The sequence below is a fragment of the Melitaea cinxia genome, chromosome 12 (genome assembly GCF_905220565.1).
Source record: "Melitaea cinxia chromosome 12, ilMelCinx1.1, whole genome shotgun sequence".
NCBI classification, from domain to species: domain Eukaryota; kingdom Metazoa; phylum Arthropoda; class Insecta; order Lepidoptera; family Nymphalidae; genus Melitaea; species Melitaea cinxia.
Genome location: NC_059405.1, coordinates 2912968 through 2935984, shown reverse-complemented (window position 1 = coordinate 2935984; position 23017 = coordinate 2912968). Strand labels below are relative to the sequence as shown.

General features: G+C 31.8%; 3 protein-coding genes across 3 annotated transcripts; 1 reads left to right on the top strand and 2 right to left on the bottom strand.

Annotated features, from left to right (window-relative positions):
• Positions 1-9046, bottom strand: LOC123658649. Its single transcript, XM_045594012.1, has 14 exons — positions 8870-9046; positions 7481-7614; positions 6635-6764; positions 5891-6103; positions 5525-5761; positions 5270-5455; positions 4328-4846; positions 4116-4211; positions 3833-3970; positions 2902-3022; positions 2497-2594; positions 2355-2406; positions 2118-2254; positions 1-1425 (listed from the first exon to the last, which is right to left on the bottom strand). Exons 1-14 carry the CDS (start codon positions 9044-9046, stop codon positions 100-102), a joined length of 3564 nt encoding a protein of 1187 aa, XP_045449968.1. The 3' UTR covers positions 1-99.
• Positions 9047-11121: 2075 nt separating this feature from the next.
• Positions 11122-15836, top strand: LOC123658437 (probable methylthioribulose-1-phosphate dehydratase). Its single transcript, XM_045593860.1, has 6 exons — positions 11122-11348; positions 11823-11917; positions 12613-12726; positions 13832-13982; positions 14620-14822; positions 15710-15836. Exons 1-6 carry the CDS (start codon positions 11331-11333, stop codon positions 15810-15812), a joined length of 684 nt encoding a protein of 227 aa, XP_045449816.1. The 5' UTR covers positions 11122-11330; the 3' UTR covers positions 15813-15836.
• A 98-nt stretch (positions 15837-15934) lies between these two features.
• LOC123658647 lies at positions 15935-19728 on the bottom strand. Its single transcript, XM_045594011.1, has 4 exons — positions 19498-19728; positions 18798-19032; positions 17290-17535; positions 15935-16410 (listed from the first exon to the last, which is right to left on the bottom strand). The coding sequence occupies exons 1-4, from the start codon at positions 19726-19728 to the stop codon at positions 15950-15952; spliced, it is 1173 nt and encodes a 390-aa protein (XP_045449967.1). The 3' UTR covers positions 15935-15949.
• Between the last annotated feature and the right edge of the window lie 3289 nt (positions 19729-23017).

Sequence of the window (23017 nt, the reverse complement as noted above, 5' to 3'; positions counted from 1 at the left end):
CACTTTGGATTTGACATTTATTAAATCAGGTTTAGACATTTTATTTACCAAGGCTTTTAAGAACAATCATAACCCATAATAAAAATAAAGTGTATTTTTTTAAATAAAGGTAAAATCCCTTAGAAATGATGGTAGCTGTGGAGGAAAATGTTCCATGGAGTCCCAACGTAAATAATTTTGATTATCTCCCTTTTTATTTTTTAGTTTACTTTCATTTAATTTTTCCAAATCGTATTCGTCTATATTATATTTTTTGCTGTAGGAATTAGTTTTTAATAAATCACTTTGAATTGACTCATAATTATCAATCCCATAGGGACAGGAACCATTTAGGTCGCAAATTTTGTGTTCTTGAGGCACTTTGTCGACAGCCAAACAACCACCGCATGGTATTTTTACTTCATGAGGGGGATTTTTTAAAATTTCTACTTCATCATCTCTTTTATACAATATAAACTCATTTGTATTATAACTCTGAAAGAAATTTTTATCATGTTGTACATTATTTATACCACATATTTTTTTATTCGTATCACGGATAGAGTTTTCCCAAAACCACTGTTTTGATTTATAGCACAAGTTTTTACAAACACATTTACTTCTATTGCAAGAATTATCGTGACACCGAGCATTACAAGATGTAGCAATTGCTTTACTTTCAAACATTTTAACATGCCCAATGTCTTCATTATAAGCCTCTTTATTATTATCAACTGAGAAACTGATTTTGTCTTTTTTGTACAAATTTGAGTCACTATTAGACTTTATATCTAGTAAGCGAGAATTTCTTGTACTATCCATGTGAAATTCTTTGTTTAGTGATACTGATGTACTCAGAAGTTCACTAAGAGCATTGGCTGTTACTATAGATACTTTTGAATTTGATATATTCGATAAATGATTGGTATTTAATTTGTTGATTAATACATTCAAATTTCCAGATTCTGTTTTAACTAATAGTGCTTTCTTCGCATCTTTGTTATGATTTTCTTCAAAATTCAATATAAAGTGTCCCGACTCAGAGTTCATTAGCTGAACATATTCTAAATGGCAATCACCTTCATAGTCTTTGATTACTTGCTTATTAAATTTTTCGTATTCCTTATCCAAAATTATTTGATAGTTCCCTGATCTAGTTTCTTTTAGTGCATATACTCCTGGGTTTTTAAAATTAATGCCTTTGACTTCAACTTTATGTATTCTATGGCTTTTTTCACTTTCGTGTTTTTGTTCCTTGGGTTTATTTGAATTCAAATTATGCACATCCTTTCTGTCAAGACAATTATGACCCTTAAAAGGGACTAAATTACATTCGTCGTCTCTCTTTACATCGTGCATTTTATCATATAATTCCTTATTTAGGTTATTAATTGCTTTACCATGAATTGGCTTAAATGCTTCAAGAATTATATTTCCAGAAGGTGACTTTTTGGGCAAAAATACTTTATCATGAGTAATTATTGAAACATCAGAATGTATGCTAAATAATAGTTTTCCGTTATCAGTTTTTCTTAAACCAACATATACATTAGTGCCACGTTGTAAATTTTTATTTATTTCTTCAATAACTTTTTGATTTAATGCTATTTTTAAATCACCAGAAAATGATTTAAATATAATTGGGTTCGTGTCATTTAAACCATTTTCACTCGGTAGTGTATCTGTTATAGTTGTTTCGTGTATTTTAACTTGGTCAGTTGGTACTACAATACTGATTTTTTCATTAGCTATAGGTCCAAATGCAATTTTGCGTTCAATCGTATTTTGTTTTTCTGCTTTCACTTGTTTTGTATCTGTAAATTTTTAAAATAACACAAACTTTAAAGGTGTTCTTTATCGAACCTGAAGAATATGGGAGTACAAAACAATTGAAAGCAGTGCTTATTTATAACTGGTCTGTAATCATTCTTACTTGAATTAAAAGTAGGTATAATTAAAACACACAGCAACTTTTACAGAACCTAAAATAAATTTTGAATATTTAAATGAAAATTAGGTAACTATCGACAATTTAAATAAAACTAGTGTAAACTGTAAAACATTTATTTTGATGCCAATAAAGTTGATGGATGATAAATAAAATGAGAGACAATAATTTATAAAAAGTTAAACGATACATTTTTCGAAGGCATATTTTTAGCATCAATGGAGTCACTGCTAATCATGGTATAGCTCACTTTCTCTATCGGCGTTATTTCTGTGTATTTACCCAAAACTTCCTCAATAATACGTTCTCGAGGACGACTTCCTAGATCTGAGATTTATTTTATTTTTATAATATTTGACAATAAATAAACATTAAAAAATGTCTTATCTTGTACTCCCATATAAATTATAATATAAATTACACTAACCTTTATAACAAACATAAGGATCTGTCGAGGAATGCTCACATTTACGTGGAACCTGGAAAAAAACAAGACTTAAATGTTTTGTTCATTTTAAAATTGGTATACTTTTATTGTTTTTAGAAGAATATTTCACAAATATAAATACCTCACATACTGATATTTTTGTATTTGAGTACGTAGACAATGATTCAGGTCCAAGAATGCATTGAGCTGCACGCATATTCTTAAACTGGCAAGTTGGACCTTTATCAATAAAAACATATAATTAATCAATATTACTACTACATATAACCGTCATTACCAACTTTCTTTGTAAATATGATTTTTACTTATTTCTTTTTTAAATGCAGTAAGGAATATATATGTAATATGTGTAATATAAAATTCAAAAAAATAGGTACGATCGTCGAATCAGTCGATGTAATTCTAACATTAATAAAATCAGAATTTTCACAGAATGTTAACATAAACAAAATCTTGAAGCATTGTGCAATATTTGTATGAAAATTACAACTATTAATAGTAGTAGAAAGCATGAAAAAACTTGTACCCTGACAAGGATTAGGTTTCCAAGATGCCACTTCGCTTCCAACTGTGTTAGGTAATTCATGCATTGCACAATCTACTCCACAAGCGGTTGTTTCCTTATAAGGACACGATACAACTTCCCCCTATCGAGTACATAAAATATTATGCAGGTATATTATATGCCATATGCAGTCAAGAAGTACTTGAACATCCCAAATATATTGATAAATAGTATATTTAACATGAATGGTTGTCTGTTCTTAAAATAAGAAGTGACAATAGACTGACATACATTTTTATATCATCACTTCAGCCTATTGCAGTCCACTGCTGGACATAGGCCTCCACAAGTTCGCGCTAAAAATGCGCGCTCATGTGTTTTGCCCATAGTCACCACACTGGGCAGGCGGGTTGGTGACCGCAGGGCTGGCTTTGTCGCACCTAAGACGCTTTTATATATAAGAACGAAGCCATTTTTAAATATATTTACATAATACATAGTCATATAAAAACACATACACATCAAATGCCTCAACGAGCCAGTAAAACGTATTTATCATTACTAGTGGTCGCCCAGTGGTCGAAATTTGACCATAGTAAAAATTTAAATTAAAAAAAAAAAAAACAAAAAATAATGAAAATAAAAAATATTTAAAAAAAACAATTTGACTACAGACTTTGACAATCAACAAAAGAGCGCGATAAGTGCGTGTGTGTCAAATACATGGTAGTGTGTGTAATGTTGTTTTTGGTGAATTAATATATTTTTGTACATAATTTTAAAATAATATTAGCGTTCTGCATTCCTTTTTTACATAAACTATAAGTGTACGAAATTTCATACTCCTCCGTCAGTGCAATTTTCGTAAAAAGGTGTACAAAGTTTTTGCTTCACATATCAATATATAGATATACATCTCAACAAAAGTAATCAAGAAGGCCATGTTGTTCACCTTATCTTCTTTGTTTTCTGCTGGTGGGCAAGTCGTAGGTTCATTTGAACGTTGCGGTGCTTTCTTGGTACAAATACACTCTTTAGGTCCCTTTGGACAATTACATTCACTGGTACCACCCCATCTTCGACATGGTTCCTAAAAATAATTAAGTACAAAATAGGATAAGAGAGCACATGATAAATATTAACGTTTATTTTGGTCAAATTTGACGTAAGTTAAGGAAGCAAGTTGTAATATAAAGCAATATTTTATAAATGCTACAATTTAAAAATTTAAAAACCTTTTTAGATTCCGTTCCCTTATCGACTTTGACTGGTTTCGTAACCTTAACTTGTTTGAGACAAAGCATGAGTTGTTTGTAAGTTTCAGCGTCCATCTATTTTAAAAAAAATGTAAAATGTGTTTGTTTTTCCCAGAACTTAATTATTCCAGAACCTAAGACATTAAAAGATCAAGAAACAATGTCAAGGTCAAAAAAAAAAACATTTTTACCTCACATCTTGTTTTAACAGCGCCACCGACAATAGTCAAATTTAAGTTTTTCTTTACAGTTGTCAAAATAAAATCCTGTAGAATTTTTCTCGTCTCTGAATTTAATTTTCCATTTCTACTTCTTTTTAAGCAATTTAAAACTGCATCGGCTACCGCTTTTCCTGGACCCGATTTTATTTGCCTTTCTAAGACAGTATACATATTATCAAAGACGTTATCCAGGAATTTCTGTTTTACTGTTGTACATACACAATCCAATGCTTTATCTGGACTACAATGATCGTCTTCATACAAACAATCTCTTTCATCAACACATCGTGGACAGTCAATACAAAACTTTCTGATATCCATTGTATCAGTACATTCATGACATTGTATACATTTAACTTTGAATTCAGCAATTTCTTTATCAATACTCTTAATTTCTTCTTCGACTGCTTCTTGCTTGCTTTTACATTTATCTTTACATTGATCATAATTTTCTTTTAATAATTCAACTTCTAGTGTTAACGCATCTCCCTATAACATACGTAAATTATTTGCACAGTTCATAAAATACCACATTAATTTAAACATGATAAAACTATTAAGTAAAATATTAGAAAAAGTGAAACATCTTTGAAATAGTCCTTTCTAAAGATTGTGTTTTTTCATTCCTTCTGTTGCAAATGAATCAACTACCTAACAAAATGGAGTGTGCTTTAGACCACACGACTGAAGTAAAACTTACGAAACGTAAGTCTCTCTCTTTCTATCTTCACTAACTTATATCTCCCTTCCAGTTTCCGTTAGCCTTGCCAGATCATACTTTTCATAACGCTCTCGTGACGTATTTACCAGCTTACTCTCCAAGTCAAGCGTACGTAAAGCAGTTTCACTTCAAAAACAATACTTAGGTACATTTCAAACCTAACCTATGTTCTAAAATATCTTTCAACTGACCTCCGCTAGCAAGTCTTCTTTCTCTAGTTTTTTCTGTAACAATACTTTACACAGCTTTTGCAGGTCCTCTCTTGCATCTTTTATGTACTTGTCACCTTCTTGCTCTTTTAACTTTTTACGCTTTTGCTCTTCTTTCAAAACATTCTCTAATCTCGTGACCTCTTTGGCAATATTGTTAATTTTATTCTGAAATACGAAATTAACTTAAGTACCTACTGCCGTTTAAATTTTGAAACAGGAAATTAATAATCATACTTCGGAAATTTGTTTCTTTGTTCCAAAAGACTTCTTTATTGCCTCAATATCTTTTTTATTACTGTCTATGCGTTTTTTTAAATCTTCTATTTCCACGTCAATACAATTAAGATCACTACTTTTTTGATTTTTCTTCTCTATCATTTCTTGGTGACATTTATTGATATTGTTCATTTGAAATTCTAAATCCTTCTTATTTTTACGCCATTTTGTATTACTTGCTTCAACTTCTTTAAGCTAAAATGAATCAAGATGTATACATTCTTACTTACTTACTACTGCATCTTAAGTCCCTATAGAATTAAATAATATTTTGCGCTTAGGTCAAGTTCCTGCCTTTATTTACGAATAAGTACGTGATCGTACCTGCTTCAATAAATCTTTTTGTCTTTCCAAAGACTCAGCTATCTTCTTTTTATAAGTTTCCTCCATACAAGACCACATACAATCAGCCTGTTTCAGCAACTGTATACCGTCTTTCTCTCTTTGTTCCAAAACTTGAATTTGCTCTTGCAATTGCGTTTGTGTTTCTAATAAATCATTGACTTTGGTTTGACATTTCTTTTCAAATGAAGCAGCCTTTAAAAAAATAGTAAATTTCTATTACGATCGACCAGGACCTCAAACTAAGATAATTCAGCTAAAGATGAAAACTGGAAGTATGTACTACCAGTAAAAACCAGTTTGCCTTATTTTACAGTACGTAACTTCTTTCAGGAATATTTATCATTATTCCAATTTCTTGTGTTTATAAAAAAGCATAACTACAATAGTTTAACAATGATAACAGGACAACAATATATATAATAATATATTCATTGTGTAATTTCTTAAGAAAATACTATCCTAAATCCCAAAATACCTTGTAGACGTTACAAATAAATTTATACCATATAAACTCGCTTGATATTTACGACTATAAAGACATAGTGAAGATTTTCTCTAATGAGCGTCTCTTTAACATGGGACAACATAGGACATTTTGATAACGAGACTCACTTCACCATATAAATCAATCAGTTTGAGGATAGCGATCATTAAAAGTCACCGTTAAAAATAAATTATTTTTAAGTTATGGAGTTTACAATAAAACAGATTAATTCTATTTACCTCTTTCAAATTACATAAAACTTTATTTAATGGTAGCTCGTCAACAGGCGGTGGTGGTGTAGATTTAGATTTTGCCGCCTGGCACTTGTGCTTTTGTGTACTATCGCTGCTTGGTTTACTACTACACATACTACAAGATAAAATAATAATTTTAAACAATAAGTACTATAACATATATTCATTTCTTCTGCATTCATGTCCACAAATACCACTATTACAACTTTGTATCTTAATTATATAAAAACACATCAAAATATGTTCTGAAATGTTTTGGTCTTACTTTGTACTTTTTAACCGACTGCCAAAAAAGGAGGAGGTTCTCAATTCGACTGTATTTTTTAATGTATGTTACTTCAGAACTTTTGACTGGGTGGACCAATTTCAACAAAAAAAAATTTAATTAAAAGGTGGTGCGTGTCATTTAGTCCCATTTAAATTTATTTGAGATCTAACAACTTCTTTTCAAATTACTATATCTAATAATGCGTTTTACTTGACTATTTTTTCGTCAACCTACGTTGTATTATACCGCATAACTTTTTACTGGGTTTGGATTTTTAATTTAATCGAAGGCTGGTGTTTATCGTGTAATCACATTTAAATTTCATCGCGATCTGATTTTTGAGTAATCTTTGATAACGCGTATTTACTTGACTATTGTTTCGTCTACTTACGTCGTATTACTTGTCGATGTTATTGAAGTCGGTTTTTTTTTCGTTTGCGACCAAATACAATTATTATATTTCTGCAAAAGCTTTTATTTCTTTTTTTATGTTGTCTTGCCTTAACTTTCTTAAATCCCAAACAACAGAAACAACTATTACTACTATTTATGTTCAAACTTACGTTTTAGGTTTACTTGAAGGTTCTTGTTTTTTATCTTCATTTTTCTTACAACATCCTGCCATATAACAGCTGATTTGTTGCGATCCAAACAAACCACTTCTCGTATTCACACACATACGTTGCTGAACGGCTTGCTATTAAATATACGTGATAAATATTTCTATGGCTTAGTTTCTATGTTCAGCAGTTTTTGTTATTGCGCAATATCATAAATTTTCACGGTTTCAAATAAAACTAAAGGCTTGTTAATGCCGAATATCTGGCGGTATTGCATTTTCAGCGTTTTTGTTTAGGATTTTCGCGAGCAATATTCTACATGAATGCTCTTTTAATAAATTTATTAACCATTATACTATTCGCCTAATTGGTACTATTCAGAAGAAATGTACAGCTGTGTATAAGTTAAATTGATTACTTGACACAAGTACATATGTATTTTACTTTCGCTGCATTCTTTACCTGCCTATACGACGTACCTAGATATCACTTTATTTTTGAGTTACTCAAAGTAAAGCCCTTTAATTTTTTCTTTTAAACATTCACTCACAGTCGTTTGTTCCTAAGGTAAGCAACTTAATGCTTGTGTTATAAGTAACAGCCGGTTGATATGGGTAATTTGTTTTTTATAAAATCAATATCAACCATACAAAATGTAGTCTGTAATATGTTTTATAAGAGCGTCGAATATATGTATACTAGCGACCCTCCCCGGCTTCGTACGGTTGCAAAAACTATCAGTGTTCCTCTACTATATTATGCATTTATTATACATATAAGCCTTCCTCTGGAATCACTCTACTTAAGAAAACCGCATCAAAATCCGTTGCGTAGTTTTAAAGATTTAAGCATACAGACAGCGGGAAGCGACTTTGTTTTATACTACGTAATGATATAATTATGTACAAAATAAAGTCCAATTGCAACCAATAAGATATCAAGTAAGCTTCACATTCAGCATGTCCCCACTGCTGGGCATAGGCTTCTTTCTCTATGTTGGAAAAGAATTGGAGCCTAATCGTTGGCATATAAAGTTATAAAAAATTAAATACTTTTTACTGTACTGTAATAGCTTACGAAAGTGACGTAATCAATTGTGATCAACCGTGCTGCTACATTAGATTTTGCGGATACATATTTAAAAATGATTGCAGCTGGTGCTGCAAATTAGTCCGCAAGTTTTCTCAATCAAAGATTAAATTTTTAACAAAGTAAAGCAAATGAAATCAGCGGTGCTAGCCTAGATACTAATCTTAAACCCCTAGGTCAGGAACCTTTAGAGACACGCTTAAAACCTATAAGTATAAATCAGAAGAATCTATAAAAGTAGGTTAACTTATTACGTGCTATTTATTAAACCCAAATCATTTTTGTAGTTAATTAAGTACTTACTGACAAATTGACATCAGGGTCTTCCTTAAGTATATTCCAAAAATCGCATAATAGTCTGATGCTTGGGTCATTAGATGAACAGTCAACATTAGGGTTTGGTTCAAAAGTATTTAAATCATCAATAAGTTTATCCAACGCCTTATATCGTCGACTTAGACATTCTGGTATATCTTGCATTTTAATTAAAATTGCATTTCAGCTATAAGAATGTAAGGTAAGGATTTAGATTAAGAACCGTCGAATTATCTAAGCTCAAATTTTGATCGTTTATTGACATAATTCTGTTACAAAAAAATAACCCTAACCTATCTAACTTCAAAATGACGGTTCTTAATCTAAAGCCTAGCCGAGAGGTAATTCTACAAAAATTGTATTGTAAACAATGTTATACGATATTTTTAAAACAATTTTTACTGTGTCTTGTTTAACTCACTCACCTTCTATAAATAGCAGTTACACTTTAACTATATTTCATGGGATGATATAAAATAAGAAGTTAGTTATTTTGTTATATAATATTGCAATAAGTTACTTATTACGTAATAAATTTATGTCCAAATATTTTATAAATATTATTATGTACTTGTCATGGTTTGTGATTTTGAACTTAATATTTTTATTTGCTATTTTCTGCAAAATTTGACGTGCTAGTTTAAAAAAGTGACTTTTAGTTAATTCTATAAAAAAGAAAATCTTCGATGGCCATGTTAGTATCGTTTTAAAGAATGCTAGTTCTATTTTAATAATCGACAAATTTACATATTTTTCGCATTAGAAACACATCTTAAAATTAATGGATTTCTGCAGATAAGCGTGTTGCATGTAAGTCCAGTTCCTTAATAATAGAATAATTCTTTGTGCAGTAAAAGTAGGTACGGATTTCTATGTACCAAAGCCGCTCACGGACCCTTAATTCAAATATTAATATTATAGGTAACTAGCATAATGACGAGCTGATAAAAATATACAGTCCGGGTGATTTTGTCTCAATAGTAATTTAATAATTTCATTTATTTATTTTTTTATTGTCGAAATTTATAAAATAATATTGAAATAGGTATGTAATACAAGATATTAAAAAATATGCGAATAAATCAAATAAAATTTATGTTTCGGAACACATACAATAGTATGTTTCTATATATTTGTGTTGTATTCACCGTTTAATTTTATGTAATGATTCATAAATATATATGTTTATCATTACAGCCTATACAGTCCACTGCTGGACATAGGCCTCCACAAGTTCGCGCCAAAAATGGAGTGAACTCATGTGTTTTGCCCAAAGTCACCACGCTGGATAGGCGGGTTGGTGACCACAGGGTTGGCTTTGTCGCACCGACGACGCTGCTGCCCGTCTTCGGTCTGTGTATTTCAAAGCCAGCAGTTGGATGGTTATCCCGCCATCGGTCGGCTTTTTAAGTTCCAATGTGGTAGCGGAACTGTATTATCCCTTAGTCGCCTCTTACGACACCCACAGGAAGAGAGGGGGTGGCTATATTCTTTAGTACCGTAGCCACATAGTACATGTTTATAATAATAAATAATCTTAACTCCGTGAGAGTGACTTTACATCATCATGAAAAAGTTTTGAGAATCGTAGTTATGGAAAAATTTAAAAAAAATGTCACTTTTATTTGCAAAAGTATTTGACGGGAAGACCGCTAATCAGAAAAAAAAAACAAATAATTATACATGTAACATGTATATAGGTACTATACATGTAACTTTTTCATCAATCGATTATTGTAACACTTGAATTCAGTTATTGTTGTTAATAAAAAAAACTTATTCAAAGAGATTGTTTCAATAAAATAAATAATAATAAACAACTAACAGTAGTTTACTTTATATTGCATCATTGTTTTCCAAAACAGAACACTAATAATACACACTGAAGAAGCAAGGCGCATTACTCATACATAATTGTAGAACCAACAAAAACGGTCCCAAATTACAAATATAATCCGTCTATTTCGTACATTGTACGAACGCAATAATTCGTTACCTTTATACATAGCCTTTATAGGTAACCATAACAATTAACGGTAACGGCATAGATATGTACCAGTAGATATGTACGGTAAAAAATATATCGGTATAATGGCTCCAAAATAACGTAATAACTATATCTATTCTATAAATAATGCTTTCAATAACGGTTCAATATAATGCTTTTCGACTTGACAATTTATCCTAAAAGTTTTGAGGATACAAGACCCAAGACCAAAATCATTAACTACTGACAGCTGTCAAGAAACAAATGTCAATTGTATCAGTGAATTATGTTCGGATTCGGTGTTTTGAAAGATTTGATAATATTCTCAAATAATGAATAATTTGAATAGATAAGTCTTATCAGTCAAGTTCAACAATTCTGAGTTATCAATATTACTTGTAACGTTAACAGACTATTTTAATTAAAACGCGTAAGTTGACGAATTCGAAAGAAAGGACAAATATGACGGAATTCGGATCAGTAAGTAGAATATTCTTATTTGATTTTAGTAAAGTTTTAATAGAAACTGATCATAACTAAAGCTATTTTATATACACAATTATGAATTTAAGAAATTATCGTTGCAAAATGTCCAAGATTATTTGATTCGTTTATTTTTCTAATTTTACGAAAAACCATTGTTAATTAATGCTGTTGTCATTAACTTGAGAATAATTGCGTAGATCTTCAATGTACATCTTCGTGCACATCTTCAATTTCGTAACGGTATACCTATTAGTTATCTAAAGAAAAATTCTATAAAAGTTAATTCAGGACCTTTTCAAACCATTGACTTAAAATGTTACCTACTATTATGCTACACATACATATAGTATAATGTTTAAAAATAAAAGTTGCCTTTAAATAGAGCTTTCCACTGTTTTAAAAATAATTAAAATCTAAAATAATAATTCTAAAATAATAATTTAAACTTAAAACTTATTTCATACACAGGAACACCCTCGGAACTTGATCCCCGAGCTCTGCAATCAGTTCTACCACTTGGGATGGGTGACGGGAACAGGTGGAGGTATTTCCATCAAAGAAGGGTAAGATCAAGCTTTTTATATATGTATTACCTATTTTGTATTCATTTTTCAAATGTGTAGTTTACTATGTTTAATTAAAATTCATAAAATTATAACTATTCTGTAATGGTGAAGCATAATGAATGAAGTTCATTTCCTTCTACTATATAGGGGGCAGTTGCTATATAGGGGGCAGTAACACTGCAACATTCATTTTTTTTTATACAACTGTGTCAGAAAACAAGTGTACAGCTCACCTGATTGTGATTGCTGTAGCCTATAGACTGCAACACCAAGACCATTACAAGCGCATTGCTGTCCCTAACCCCAATCCTCCAGGAGCTCTGGTCACATTATTCACCAACAGGAACACAACACTGCTTCAGAGATGTATTATTTGATTGTGATCTTCTATAAGGTTGAGAGATACTTCCCCAGTCGGGCTGCTCTAGATTTGAGCAGGATATTTTCTGCTGTACCTACCTCAGTAAAAGTGCTAAGCTTATTCAATGCGATTCAGTTGAGTTTATATATATTTATAAACTAACTCTTTTTAAATATTTTAAATAATGAGATTCCAATTGTTTTTAGAGTGAAAAGTATATAAATAAGTTGTATTAGACAAGCCTGTAACACCGTTTTTTTAAGCTAGCACAGGTTGCAGAACTACTTAAATGAAACAATTTTTTTTTTTAATTTTATATTTTCCTTTTTAGTGATAAAATTTATATCGCCCCATCAGGAGTCCAAAAGGAGAGAATGAAACCAGATGATCTATTTGTTCAAACAATAAATGATGAGGACTTAGAATTACCACCTCCTGATAAAAAGTATGTAATGTAATTCTTTTATATTTTTATTACCACAAGATTTATAGATACAGCAAAGTTTCTTTACCAACATTTGTATATCTATCCACTATCTAAGGTTGCCTGGAGTTTCAGTTTAAAGTTAAAAAAATTTATTTGATTAAAGAGTATTTAAAAATTGTACTTAGATATTTGAACTTTTAATATTTGCTGTAATGATAATAAAAATATTAAATACCAAAGTAAGTTAAATCTTGTATCACTTAACGAGACATCATAATGAGCAAAGAATCTCGTTCCCAATGTAATTGTTGCTTAATAACTCTTTTTAACAATGAAAACCACACTTTTTTTGCTATAATTCTTTGTGGGGACAGTTATAACTTTATCCTTCAGCCTGTAATATCCCACTGCTGGGTTTAAGCCGCTGTTCCAGTGTGGGTTTGCGAATTACTACCTTACCTACAATATTTCGAAATATTTAAAAAATACTATAAAAATCTATTTACTGAGGATTACAAATTTCTGTTTTGTATATTTAATATGAGTTACATTATTACATGACATTTGTACAATCTTCTATATATTAATACATGAAGCGAAAACTTTGTAACCCTTTTTATGAAAACTGTGCAGTATGAAATTTAGCACACTTGTAGTTTATATCGAAAAGTAGTGCAGAATACTAATATTGTATAAAATTATGAATAAAAAATACATTAAATCAATAAAACAACATTACATACACTACCGTTTGACACATACAATTACGACCACTGGGCGTCTGGGCGACCACTCCCTCTTATATTTTAACAGTAACAATTACATTAATTGACGTTTTGAATCATTTTTCATAAATCCACCCGATGTAATGATTTATAACCAAATGGAAGTGGAACTGAATTGACATGTACTCGTAATCAAGATCTTTTTTTCTTTGTATTTAGGAAATGTCTTGAACACTCAATCTTAATTACCACTCACTCAGTCTTAATTTTTTTTTTTAAATCTATGTTAATTCTACATGTGATTTTATCTATGAAACTTTAATCTCAATATATTTATATGTATATAATACATAACAAGTATAGTTCAAATTGTCTAAAAAGATATTTTATAATTTCAGGCTAAAGAAAAGTCAATGCACGCCACTATTCATGCTTGCATACAGAGAACGCAATGCCGGGGCAGTCATACACACACACTCTCCACATGCAGTGAGATGTACTCTGTTGTATGATAAGGAATTTGTTATCACTCACCAAGAAATGATTAAGGTAATTTAAATATTAAAATGATATTAATATGTATGCATAGTTATTTTTCACTGTAAAAGTGTTTTTGGTTATCTGTTAGTTTTACATTAATCATGCAATCAATTTTAAATTTACTTTTTAAAGTACTCAAATATAAAGTCAAACAACAAAATAAAAAAAAATCCATTTATTTATGAGGTAATGAGAAATTTGAAAAATTATTTGATTTTAAATTTATTATTTTTGGTTTTTAGAATATCAACACAAAAGCATTATTTTTTTAGATATAACTTAAAATGAGTTTTTGTCATGATTTGTATAAAAGAAAATAATAAAACATCGACATATTTACGTTTAATCTAATATATAAAATTCTCGTGTCATGGTGTTAAACATTGAACTCCTCCAAAACGGCTCGACCGATTTTAATAAAATTTTGTGGGCATATCGGGTAGGTCTGAAAATCGGCCAACATCTATTTTTCATACCCCTAAGTTATAAGAGGGGGGGGGGGGGGGGTTAAGCGGGTTGATAACATATATGGCAAAGAAACGTTTGCGGGGTCAGCTAGTATTACTATATTACGTTAAAATTATAGCAGCTCGGAAAGTTAAATTAATGCAAAGTAAATATTAATAATATAATGAATAACTTACAGGGTATCAAGGACGCCAAGTTAGGACGATACCTTCGTTACGATGAGAAATTAGTCGTCCCTATAATAGAAAACACACCATTTGAGAAAGACCTAGCTGGTAGTTTAGCGGACGTTTTAGCTAAATATCCTGGCACTAGCGCAGTACTTGTAAGGCGGCATGGTGTGTATGTATGGGGAGATAATTGGCAACAGGCCAAAACTATGTAAGTATACAGAATATTATATAAACATAGTATTATAATTATTAGAATTTAGGAATATGGTGAAGATTTGTAGACACTTTGTCTAACATCTTGGCAATAGTAGTTACATTTTGTGAAGTAAAAATATGTATTAAATATTTAGTTAGATCTAACTTATTATATCCCCCTCTCAATTTCCGTTCGCCTCGCCCGACCACACTTTTCGTAACGCTCTCGTCACGCATTCACCAGCTTACTACCCAAGTCAAGCATGCATAAAGAAGTATTACTTAAAAAATTATTACTGAAAATTATATCGCACATCTTTTTTTTATATCACGTGATAAAGAGATTTTTTTCTTTTTTTTTTTACGTGGGGGAAATCCGTGGGGGATACCAGCGCGGGGGCGCCAGAGGGTTATGTCAGACTCCTACTGACTAAAAACCACCACGTGTGAGCAGTCGTCCGCCTGGGTGGGCCGAGATGGGGTCGCGCTAGCATTCGCCACCTCGCCCCGGATGATAAGAGATTACCGCAGCTTATAGACGCCTGCAACACCAGAAGCATCGCAAAAACGTTTCGTCGACCCTATCCTCAATCCCCCCCCCCCTCTCCCCCCAGGAGCTCTGGTCATCTTACTCACCAACAGGAGCACAATACTGCTTGAAAACAGTATTATTTAGTATTATTTATCTTCTGAACGACTGCACCAAATTGGATGTCGTTTTTTTTTGGTAATGAAAATAATCTCAGGACAATATTTGCGTATATTATATTGCGTAATGAAAAAGAAAACATAACTATACTATACTAAGTTCGTCGAGTCAGTTACTTTGTAGTAAATTATTCGACTCTAGTTTTTTTTTTCCTTCATTTTATTAAATTAAATATACAATGATATTTACAGGACTGAGTGCTACGATTATCTTTTCGAAATGGCGGTAGAAATGAAAAAACTAGGCCTCGACCCTACTTTCAATCCCGAATCGGTTGAAAATGGTAAAAGTTAGTGATGTTTTAAATGAAACATAGCAGTATGAGCAGTTAATTAAAAGTTAAAACTATAACTCGAATAATATTTAAAAATTATTTTTATAGATACTATTTTGTTTGTTTATTAAAAATGTTTATATTAAACTATCATTTTTTATTTCAAACCCAACATATCATTTTTTATCAATTCAGCAAATATACTTTCAGATACAGCATTTTTTGTTTGGTCCCTTTGAATTTCTGCTAAGCCTTTGTCAGTCTTTATTGTTCTCCTATTTATACCATGTTTGCTAGTTGCACATTTATTGGTAACCAATTCTTTTATTTCTTCCAATTCAGCTTTTGAAAGATTTGTTCTGGAAGCTTCTTCTGAGAGTGACGATTTTCTTTTGGCCATTTTATACAATGACATTAGATCTAAGGAACTTTTTTCTTTCCTTGCAATTATTGCTTGATTTCTTTTAAGCACTTTTTTAAGATCATCCAGATACGGTATGTTTTCGGCGATCTTACTATCAATAATTTCTATTTCCTTTTCGTTTAGTTTTGCTAAATCTTCGTTGGTTATGTTAAAGTTACGTTTTATTTGAGATGGTATAGTTGACGCTGGTATTTCTGAAATGAATTTTACGAGGCTATGTGTGAGACAGATTATATATGCTGATGAGAGCTCCTGTTTTGTAGTTTTTTTTTTTTTGAAATGAAAGAACTCATGTGTACTAAAATACACGCGTAAACATTAAATTTATTTTTAAGACAGGTTAAGGTAGAAGGAGATTATCAATTATGTGTTTTACCTCGGAACTTTTTACTGGATCGACCGATTTCGATTTTTTTTTAATTTGATTGAAATCTGACAAGTACATTTTTTATTTAACTAAGTCGGCAAACAAATATACGACTCACCTGATGGTAAGTGATTACCGTAGCCCATAAACTGCAACACTAGAAGCAAACGCGGTGCCAACCCTACCCCCAATCCCCCCAAAAGCTCTGGTCACCTTACTCACCACAGAAACGAAACTGCTTGAAAGCAGTATTATTTATAATAATTAAACAGTATACATTTTGAGTTATCTATAATAACGCTTATTTACTTGACAATTTTGACGTGACAGCGTCTTATAAATCGATGAACGCCGGCGGCATGCACGAAAAAGGATGACTCATTGCGTTACGCTCATTGTCCCGTTACGCTCAGTGATAGTATAAGGAATATATATATACGATAGGCCAATCGAGTGATAGACTAAAAGATGCGGCTTGCGCCGCATCTATCCATAGGTATTCCATATACTATCACTCGATGGTCCTATACGTCCGAGGAGATATTTTGTTATGACATTGTCACGTCAAACTATCGTCCGTAAACCAACTTTACAGACAACCGATTTTTTTTTTTTTCGTCTACCTATTACTGATCGATGGAATTTAAGTCGGTTACTTTTCGTTTGCGAGCAAACACGATTATCACATCATATGTTTAAAAAGTACCTTTATTATCGTATGTCGGTCTTATAGAGAAGTAAGCTCTCAACTTCTGTATCGGTTCTTTGAAGTCTTCAACATAACACTTTTCAAATACGTCATATTCTATGCATACTATCTTTTCTTCCAACTTTCTGAGTTCAACATCATTCTTCTTAAACTTCGAAAATTTCTCTACTATGACTCTTATGTTTGGTACTTCGGAAATATGGATATGGTCACTGGTGTCATAGGTTTTGATGACTGCGTCCTCTAAAAATGTAATAATAACACTGGTCTAATATGCGTATATGTGAACTCCCTCAGTATGGACGCGATAAATACAAATATATACCTACTTATAATTTCTCCAGCACGTCAAATGTTGCAATGATCATTTTTGGTATTTTTTTTTTTATATATATCACTAGGTCGGCAAACAAGCGTACGGCTCACCTGATGGTAAGAGATTACCGCTTATAGACGCCTGCAACACCAGAAGCATCGCAAGCGCGTTGCCGACCCAATCCCCAATCCCCCCCAGGAGCTCTGGTCACCTTACTCACCAACAGGATGACAATACTGCTTGAAAACAGTATTATTTAACTGTGATATTCTGTAAGGTCGAGATACTACCCCAGTCGGGCTGCTCCAGATTTTGAGCAGGAAATCCCTGCTGTGCCCTACCTCAGTTAAAAAATTTCACTAAAATTCGTCAAATTTCGTTTTTGTATGAATATCATTGTTTTGCACTTATTTCGGTGTTAGAAAGAGATAGCAAGTTGTTGATGACTACTAAGTTCCGTGTGGACAAAGTCATAAGAAAAACCAAAGAGTTATTTGTTTGTTTTTGTTGAGTTTTTAGTAAGTTAGTTTTAATTACATTACTGTTTATTGAATATAAAATTTTCCAATGTGTTCAATTTTAATTTTTTCAAGTTCAAGACAATGCCACAAACGTAAAAATTCACCATTTTCTTTTATTTGTGGTGATTTTGTAGTAGTCTTACAACGCAAAAAATCCACATCTATAATACAAAAGGCTGACCTATGCACGTTTGAAAGCAATAAACAGGATGGAAAAGCATTAAGTATTTAAAAACTAAATTCCCACGTATAAGAGGCCAAATTTAGGAAGGCATAGGTTGTTTCTCAAAAAAGGGGAACTTTAATGTTCCATTATTCATATCTAAGTTGATCGATGAGGAAAAAAAGAACGTTGTAGGTTACATAAATCTGTAAACAGATTTGGACTCAGCAAACCAAAGCCAATAAGAGTCCAATAGTAACCTCTCTACTCCCGGATTAATTTTTTTTGGCCAGTGTGATCAGTGTAATTTAATTTTACAACAGATAAAAAATTATGTTCCCAATTAATTCAAATCCCTTTATGTTGCTTTAAAGAAATAAAACAACAATACAACCGCATTAACAAGTAAACAGACAACCCTTGTGGATTTTTTTAACGAAGATTGACCAATTTCTTTTCTAATTTTTTTTTTTTTAACCTTTTATTAACCTTAAATTTAATTAACCTTTTTCCGTGCTGAGATAGTCCTCAATATCATCTGCATTGTCTATACTTTGCCACTGAGAACCATCTGCCGTTTCTACGTACATAGGTTCCCTAACCTTTGGATTGACATACTGTGAGCAATTTTCAACCTTCGGTGTTACACCACAGAGTACTTTTTTCAACTCCTTCAGTTGTTTTATTGTGTCAGGAATACTGGGATCAAAGTCGTATTGTTGCAGAACAAGATTGTGAAACTGAAATTAGTTACTATCTAATTACCGTAGGTGCCTTAAGATAAGCTGAACAAATGACAAAGGATCAGATTTCGTGTTTCTATATTGTTTATAAGTGAAGAACATTAAAAAATAATAGTAGTATTCAAATGTTACAGGTTTTACTTGCATATAGCTATAAAAGCCTAATACTTTGCTAATGAAGAGATACTATCATAAAAGTATGTCTAAAAAAGTTTTTTTTACGATTAGGTCGGCAAACAAACTTACGGCCCACCTGCTGGTAAACAATTAGCGTATATTGCTTATAGGCGACTGCAAGACCACAAGAAAAAAAATATTGCAAGCGCGTTAGTGACCCTGCCCCTGACCCTCCCCTGGAGCTCTGGCCACCTTACTCACTAAGTTACTAGAGGGACAGAACACTACTAAAGAACAGTTTTATTTAGCCGAATAATAGTCGAACATTCTAGTGAAAAAACGTACTTGATCATCGACTCCAGAAAATTCTGTCGACTGTTCAACGTCCTTATAGTCAGGAGACACATAACAACACCGGTTGGTCATGGGCTTGCTTGTTTTAAAAGGATTCCTTCTACTTTTAGGAGGTAACAATTCTTCGATTTCGTCATGATTTAAAGTAGTGTCTTGTTCTTTTGCATCGGCGTTGTTTCTTTTGCCGATACCACGAGCGTTTTTACGTTGATTGGGGTTCATTTTGTCGTAAATAAGTCATATTCATATGATCACATTTTGCTACGTGTCACAGAAAATTTGTTCCAAAAAGTGTCAGGGTAGTTATGGCAGATTGTTTCTATGACACAGAAAAAAGTATAAACTAATCTTTCATTTTGGACAAATAAAGTTATTAATCTATGATTAAATATAATAAAAATATAATTCTCGCTGTCTGTACATGGAAGATATACGAGAAAAAATATTATTGCGACCTTTATCAACGCAAATAGCACCCACAATAATGATTGTTAGAATTTTTGTCTGTTTGTCCGTCCGTTTGTGCACGCTAATCTCGTGATGTGATTTTCACTGCTATATAATGGTAAGCTTCACTTAACATTTGGTGTTTGTTTCATGAAAATCGGTTCATAAATAAAAAAGTTAAACCAATTTAACGAACGTTGAACATGTAAATACCCAAAACGTGGACGAAGTTACAGGCACAGCTAGTAACTAATAATTCTTGGCAAAAGTGACTTAATGCCTGCTATAATAATATTATAATTATTATATCGATTTGGTGTTTGTCCTATAAGACCCGTACAATTTACGTTACTTGGGATGCAAAAGTTCTCCAAATGCCTTAAATTAAGTGTTATTCTTAGAATATCTACCTTTTATGAAAAATCTTTACCCAAGTTGACAATTTCATCTTTATGAGATCTAAATGTAGCATGTCGCTAATGGCGATCGTATGCCAAAAATAAAAGAAGAAGAAGAAGAAATGTAGCAGAGAATAAGTTGCAAGAAAATGTTGTCTCGTTTTAGCCTATATTTAACATATATATATATATATATATATATATATATATATATATATATATATATATATATATATATATATTTTTTTTTTACCTTAGCATCACAGAATATTACCACTACAGAAGAAATTTAAATGTAAACGGTACTTCACTTACATTTATCTATGATTATCTTTGTCAAATTTTTTGAATTACCTGCGTTCTACATCCTCATCACGTCCTACTTACAACTGGAAGCACCTAATGCTCATTCATTGATTCACTTGCGTGTAATTAATAAAGCGTCATACTTGTGCATACTTGTGAGTTTTATTTACAAATTATATAGATAACTAGCTGACCCCGCAAACGTTTTTTTGCCATATATGTTATTAACCCGCTTAATCCCCCCCCCCTTATAACTTAGGGGTATGAAAAATAGATGTTGGCCGATTCTCAGACCTACCCAATATGCCCACAAAATTTTATTAAAATCGGTCGAGCCGTGTCGGAGAAGTTCAATGTTTAACACCATGACACGAGAATTTTATATATTAGAAGATTACGCTGCTGCACCTACCTTTTCAATACATATTTTCCTATTTGTAAAGGTTGGAAAGTCTGGAAGAGATCGGTACTAAGCGATAAGACCGCCTTTGTACATTACTATCTTTATGTTAAATAAGTGTTTTTATGTAAATCTTTTCTGAGTGGTGTGCAATAAAGCATATTCTATCTATATAATATCTATCTTGTGCTTCTTTTTAACTGACTTCAAAAAAAAGGTTACTCAATCCGCGTATATATTTTTTTATGTATGTTCGGGGATAACTTTGTCGTTTATGAACCGATTTTGATAATTCTTTTTTTGTGGAAAGGAGATATTCCAAGGATGGTACCATGATAAGATAATTGTGTTTGCTCGCAAACGAAAAAAAAACCGACTTCAATTACATCGAAGAGTAATACAACGTAGATCGACGAAAAAATAGTAATACTTTGTTCGTATTCCATATAACGCGACATTATAAAATTGTAGAATTATAATTATAATGTTCTACTGTTATTTCTAACATTTTGTTAGCGATTGTAGGCAGAAATTTCATAAAAGGCCCGTCGTCGATTCGCGCGAAGCGCTGACATCGCTTATTACGGCGGGTTTTTTAGTTGAAGCGGATTTATATTGAATTACGGTTTATGTCTTTTTTTATTAAAAATATGTACTGTTCATGTTTTCACACACCACCGATGCACGACTGGAGTTTACCCCTTCAGATCAACTGTCTAAATAGGCACAAAAAGGCTTACTAGTCTGAGAAATATATTATTACTATATCAAATTGTAAATAAATGAATCTAATAACGCCATCTATCGGAACCTAATTGCGTTATTAGAAAACGTCTGAACGCCATCTCTAACAAGGTCATTCGTTCAGTAGATTTTACTGTTCAATTTTTTTATTCCGGGGCAGGCACGTAAAATAGCCAAGTAAATACCCAGTATTAGCGATAACTCAAAAATTAAAAACTCAAATATATTTATAACGAATAAACTGCTACTCTCTACTCTAGTGGAATATTGTAATTTGATCGATAGTGAACGAAGTAATTTCATTAAATTTTGATAGATGGCGTTGTGGCAAAGTATTGAACATGACCACAGTCGTCTTAACATCGTCATGTAAATACGTGTCATCAAAGATTACTCAAAAATTGCTCATTATATCTCAATCATATTTAAAACGGACGACATGACAAGTATTAGCTTTTGATTTATACAAAAAAGATCAAAATCAGTGCACCCAGTAAAAAGATATAACGTATAATACAACGTAGGGTGACGAAAAAACCGTCAAGTAAATACGCAATATTAGATATAAATCACAAATTACTAATCAAATCTCAATTAAATTTGAATGGGACCACGTGACGAATAGTAGCTTTTAATTTATATAAGAAACGTCAAAATCGGTGCACCCAGTAAAAAGTTATGAGCTATAATACAACGTAAGGTGACGCAAATAATGTCAAGTAAATACGCGTTATCAAAGATTAATCAAAAAGTAGTTATCAGATCTCGATAAAATTTATATGTGACCACATGATAAACATCAGCTTTCGATTAAAGTAAAAATTATCAAAATCGATACACCCAATAAAAAGTTATTGCGGATTTTCAAGAGTTTCCCTCGATTTCTCTGGGATCCCATCATCAGATCCTGGTTTCCTTATCATGGTACCAAACTAGGGATATCCCCTTTCCAACAAAAAAAGAATTATCAAAATCGGTACACCCAGTAGAAAGTTATGTGGTATAATACAACGTAGGTCGACGAAAAAAGCGTCAAGTAAAAACGCATTATTAGATATAATTCGAAAAGTAGTTGTTAGATCTCAAATAAATTTAAATGGGACCAATCGGCACACACCACCTTTCGATTAAAACAAAATTTGTCGAAATCGGTCTACCTGGTCAAAAGTTCTGATGTAACATACATAAAAAAAAAAAAAAAAAAAAAAAAATACAG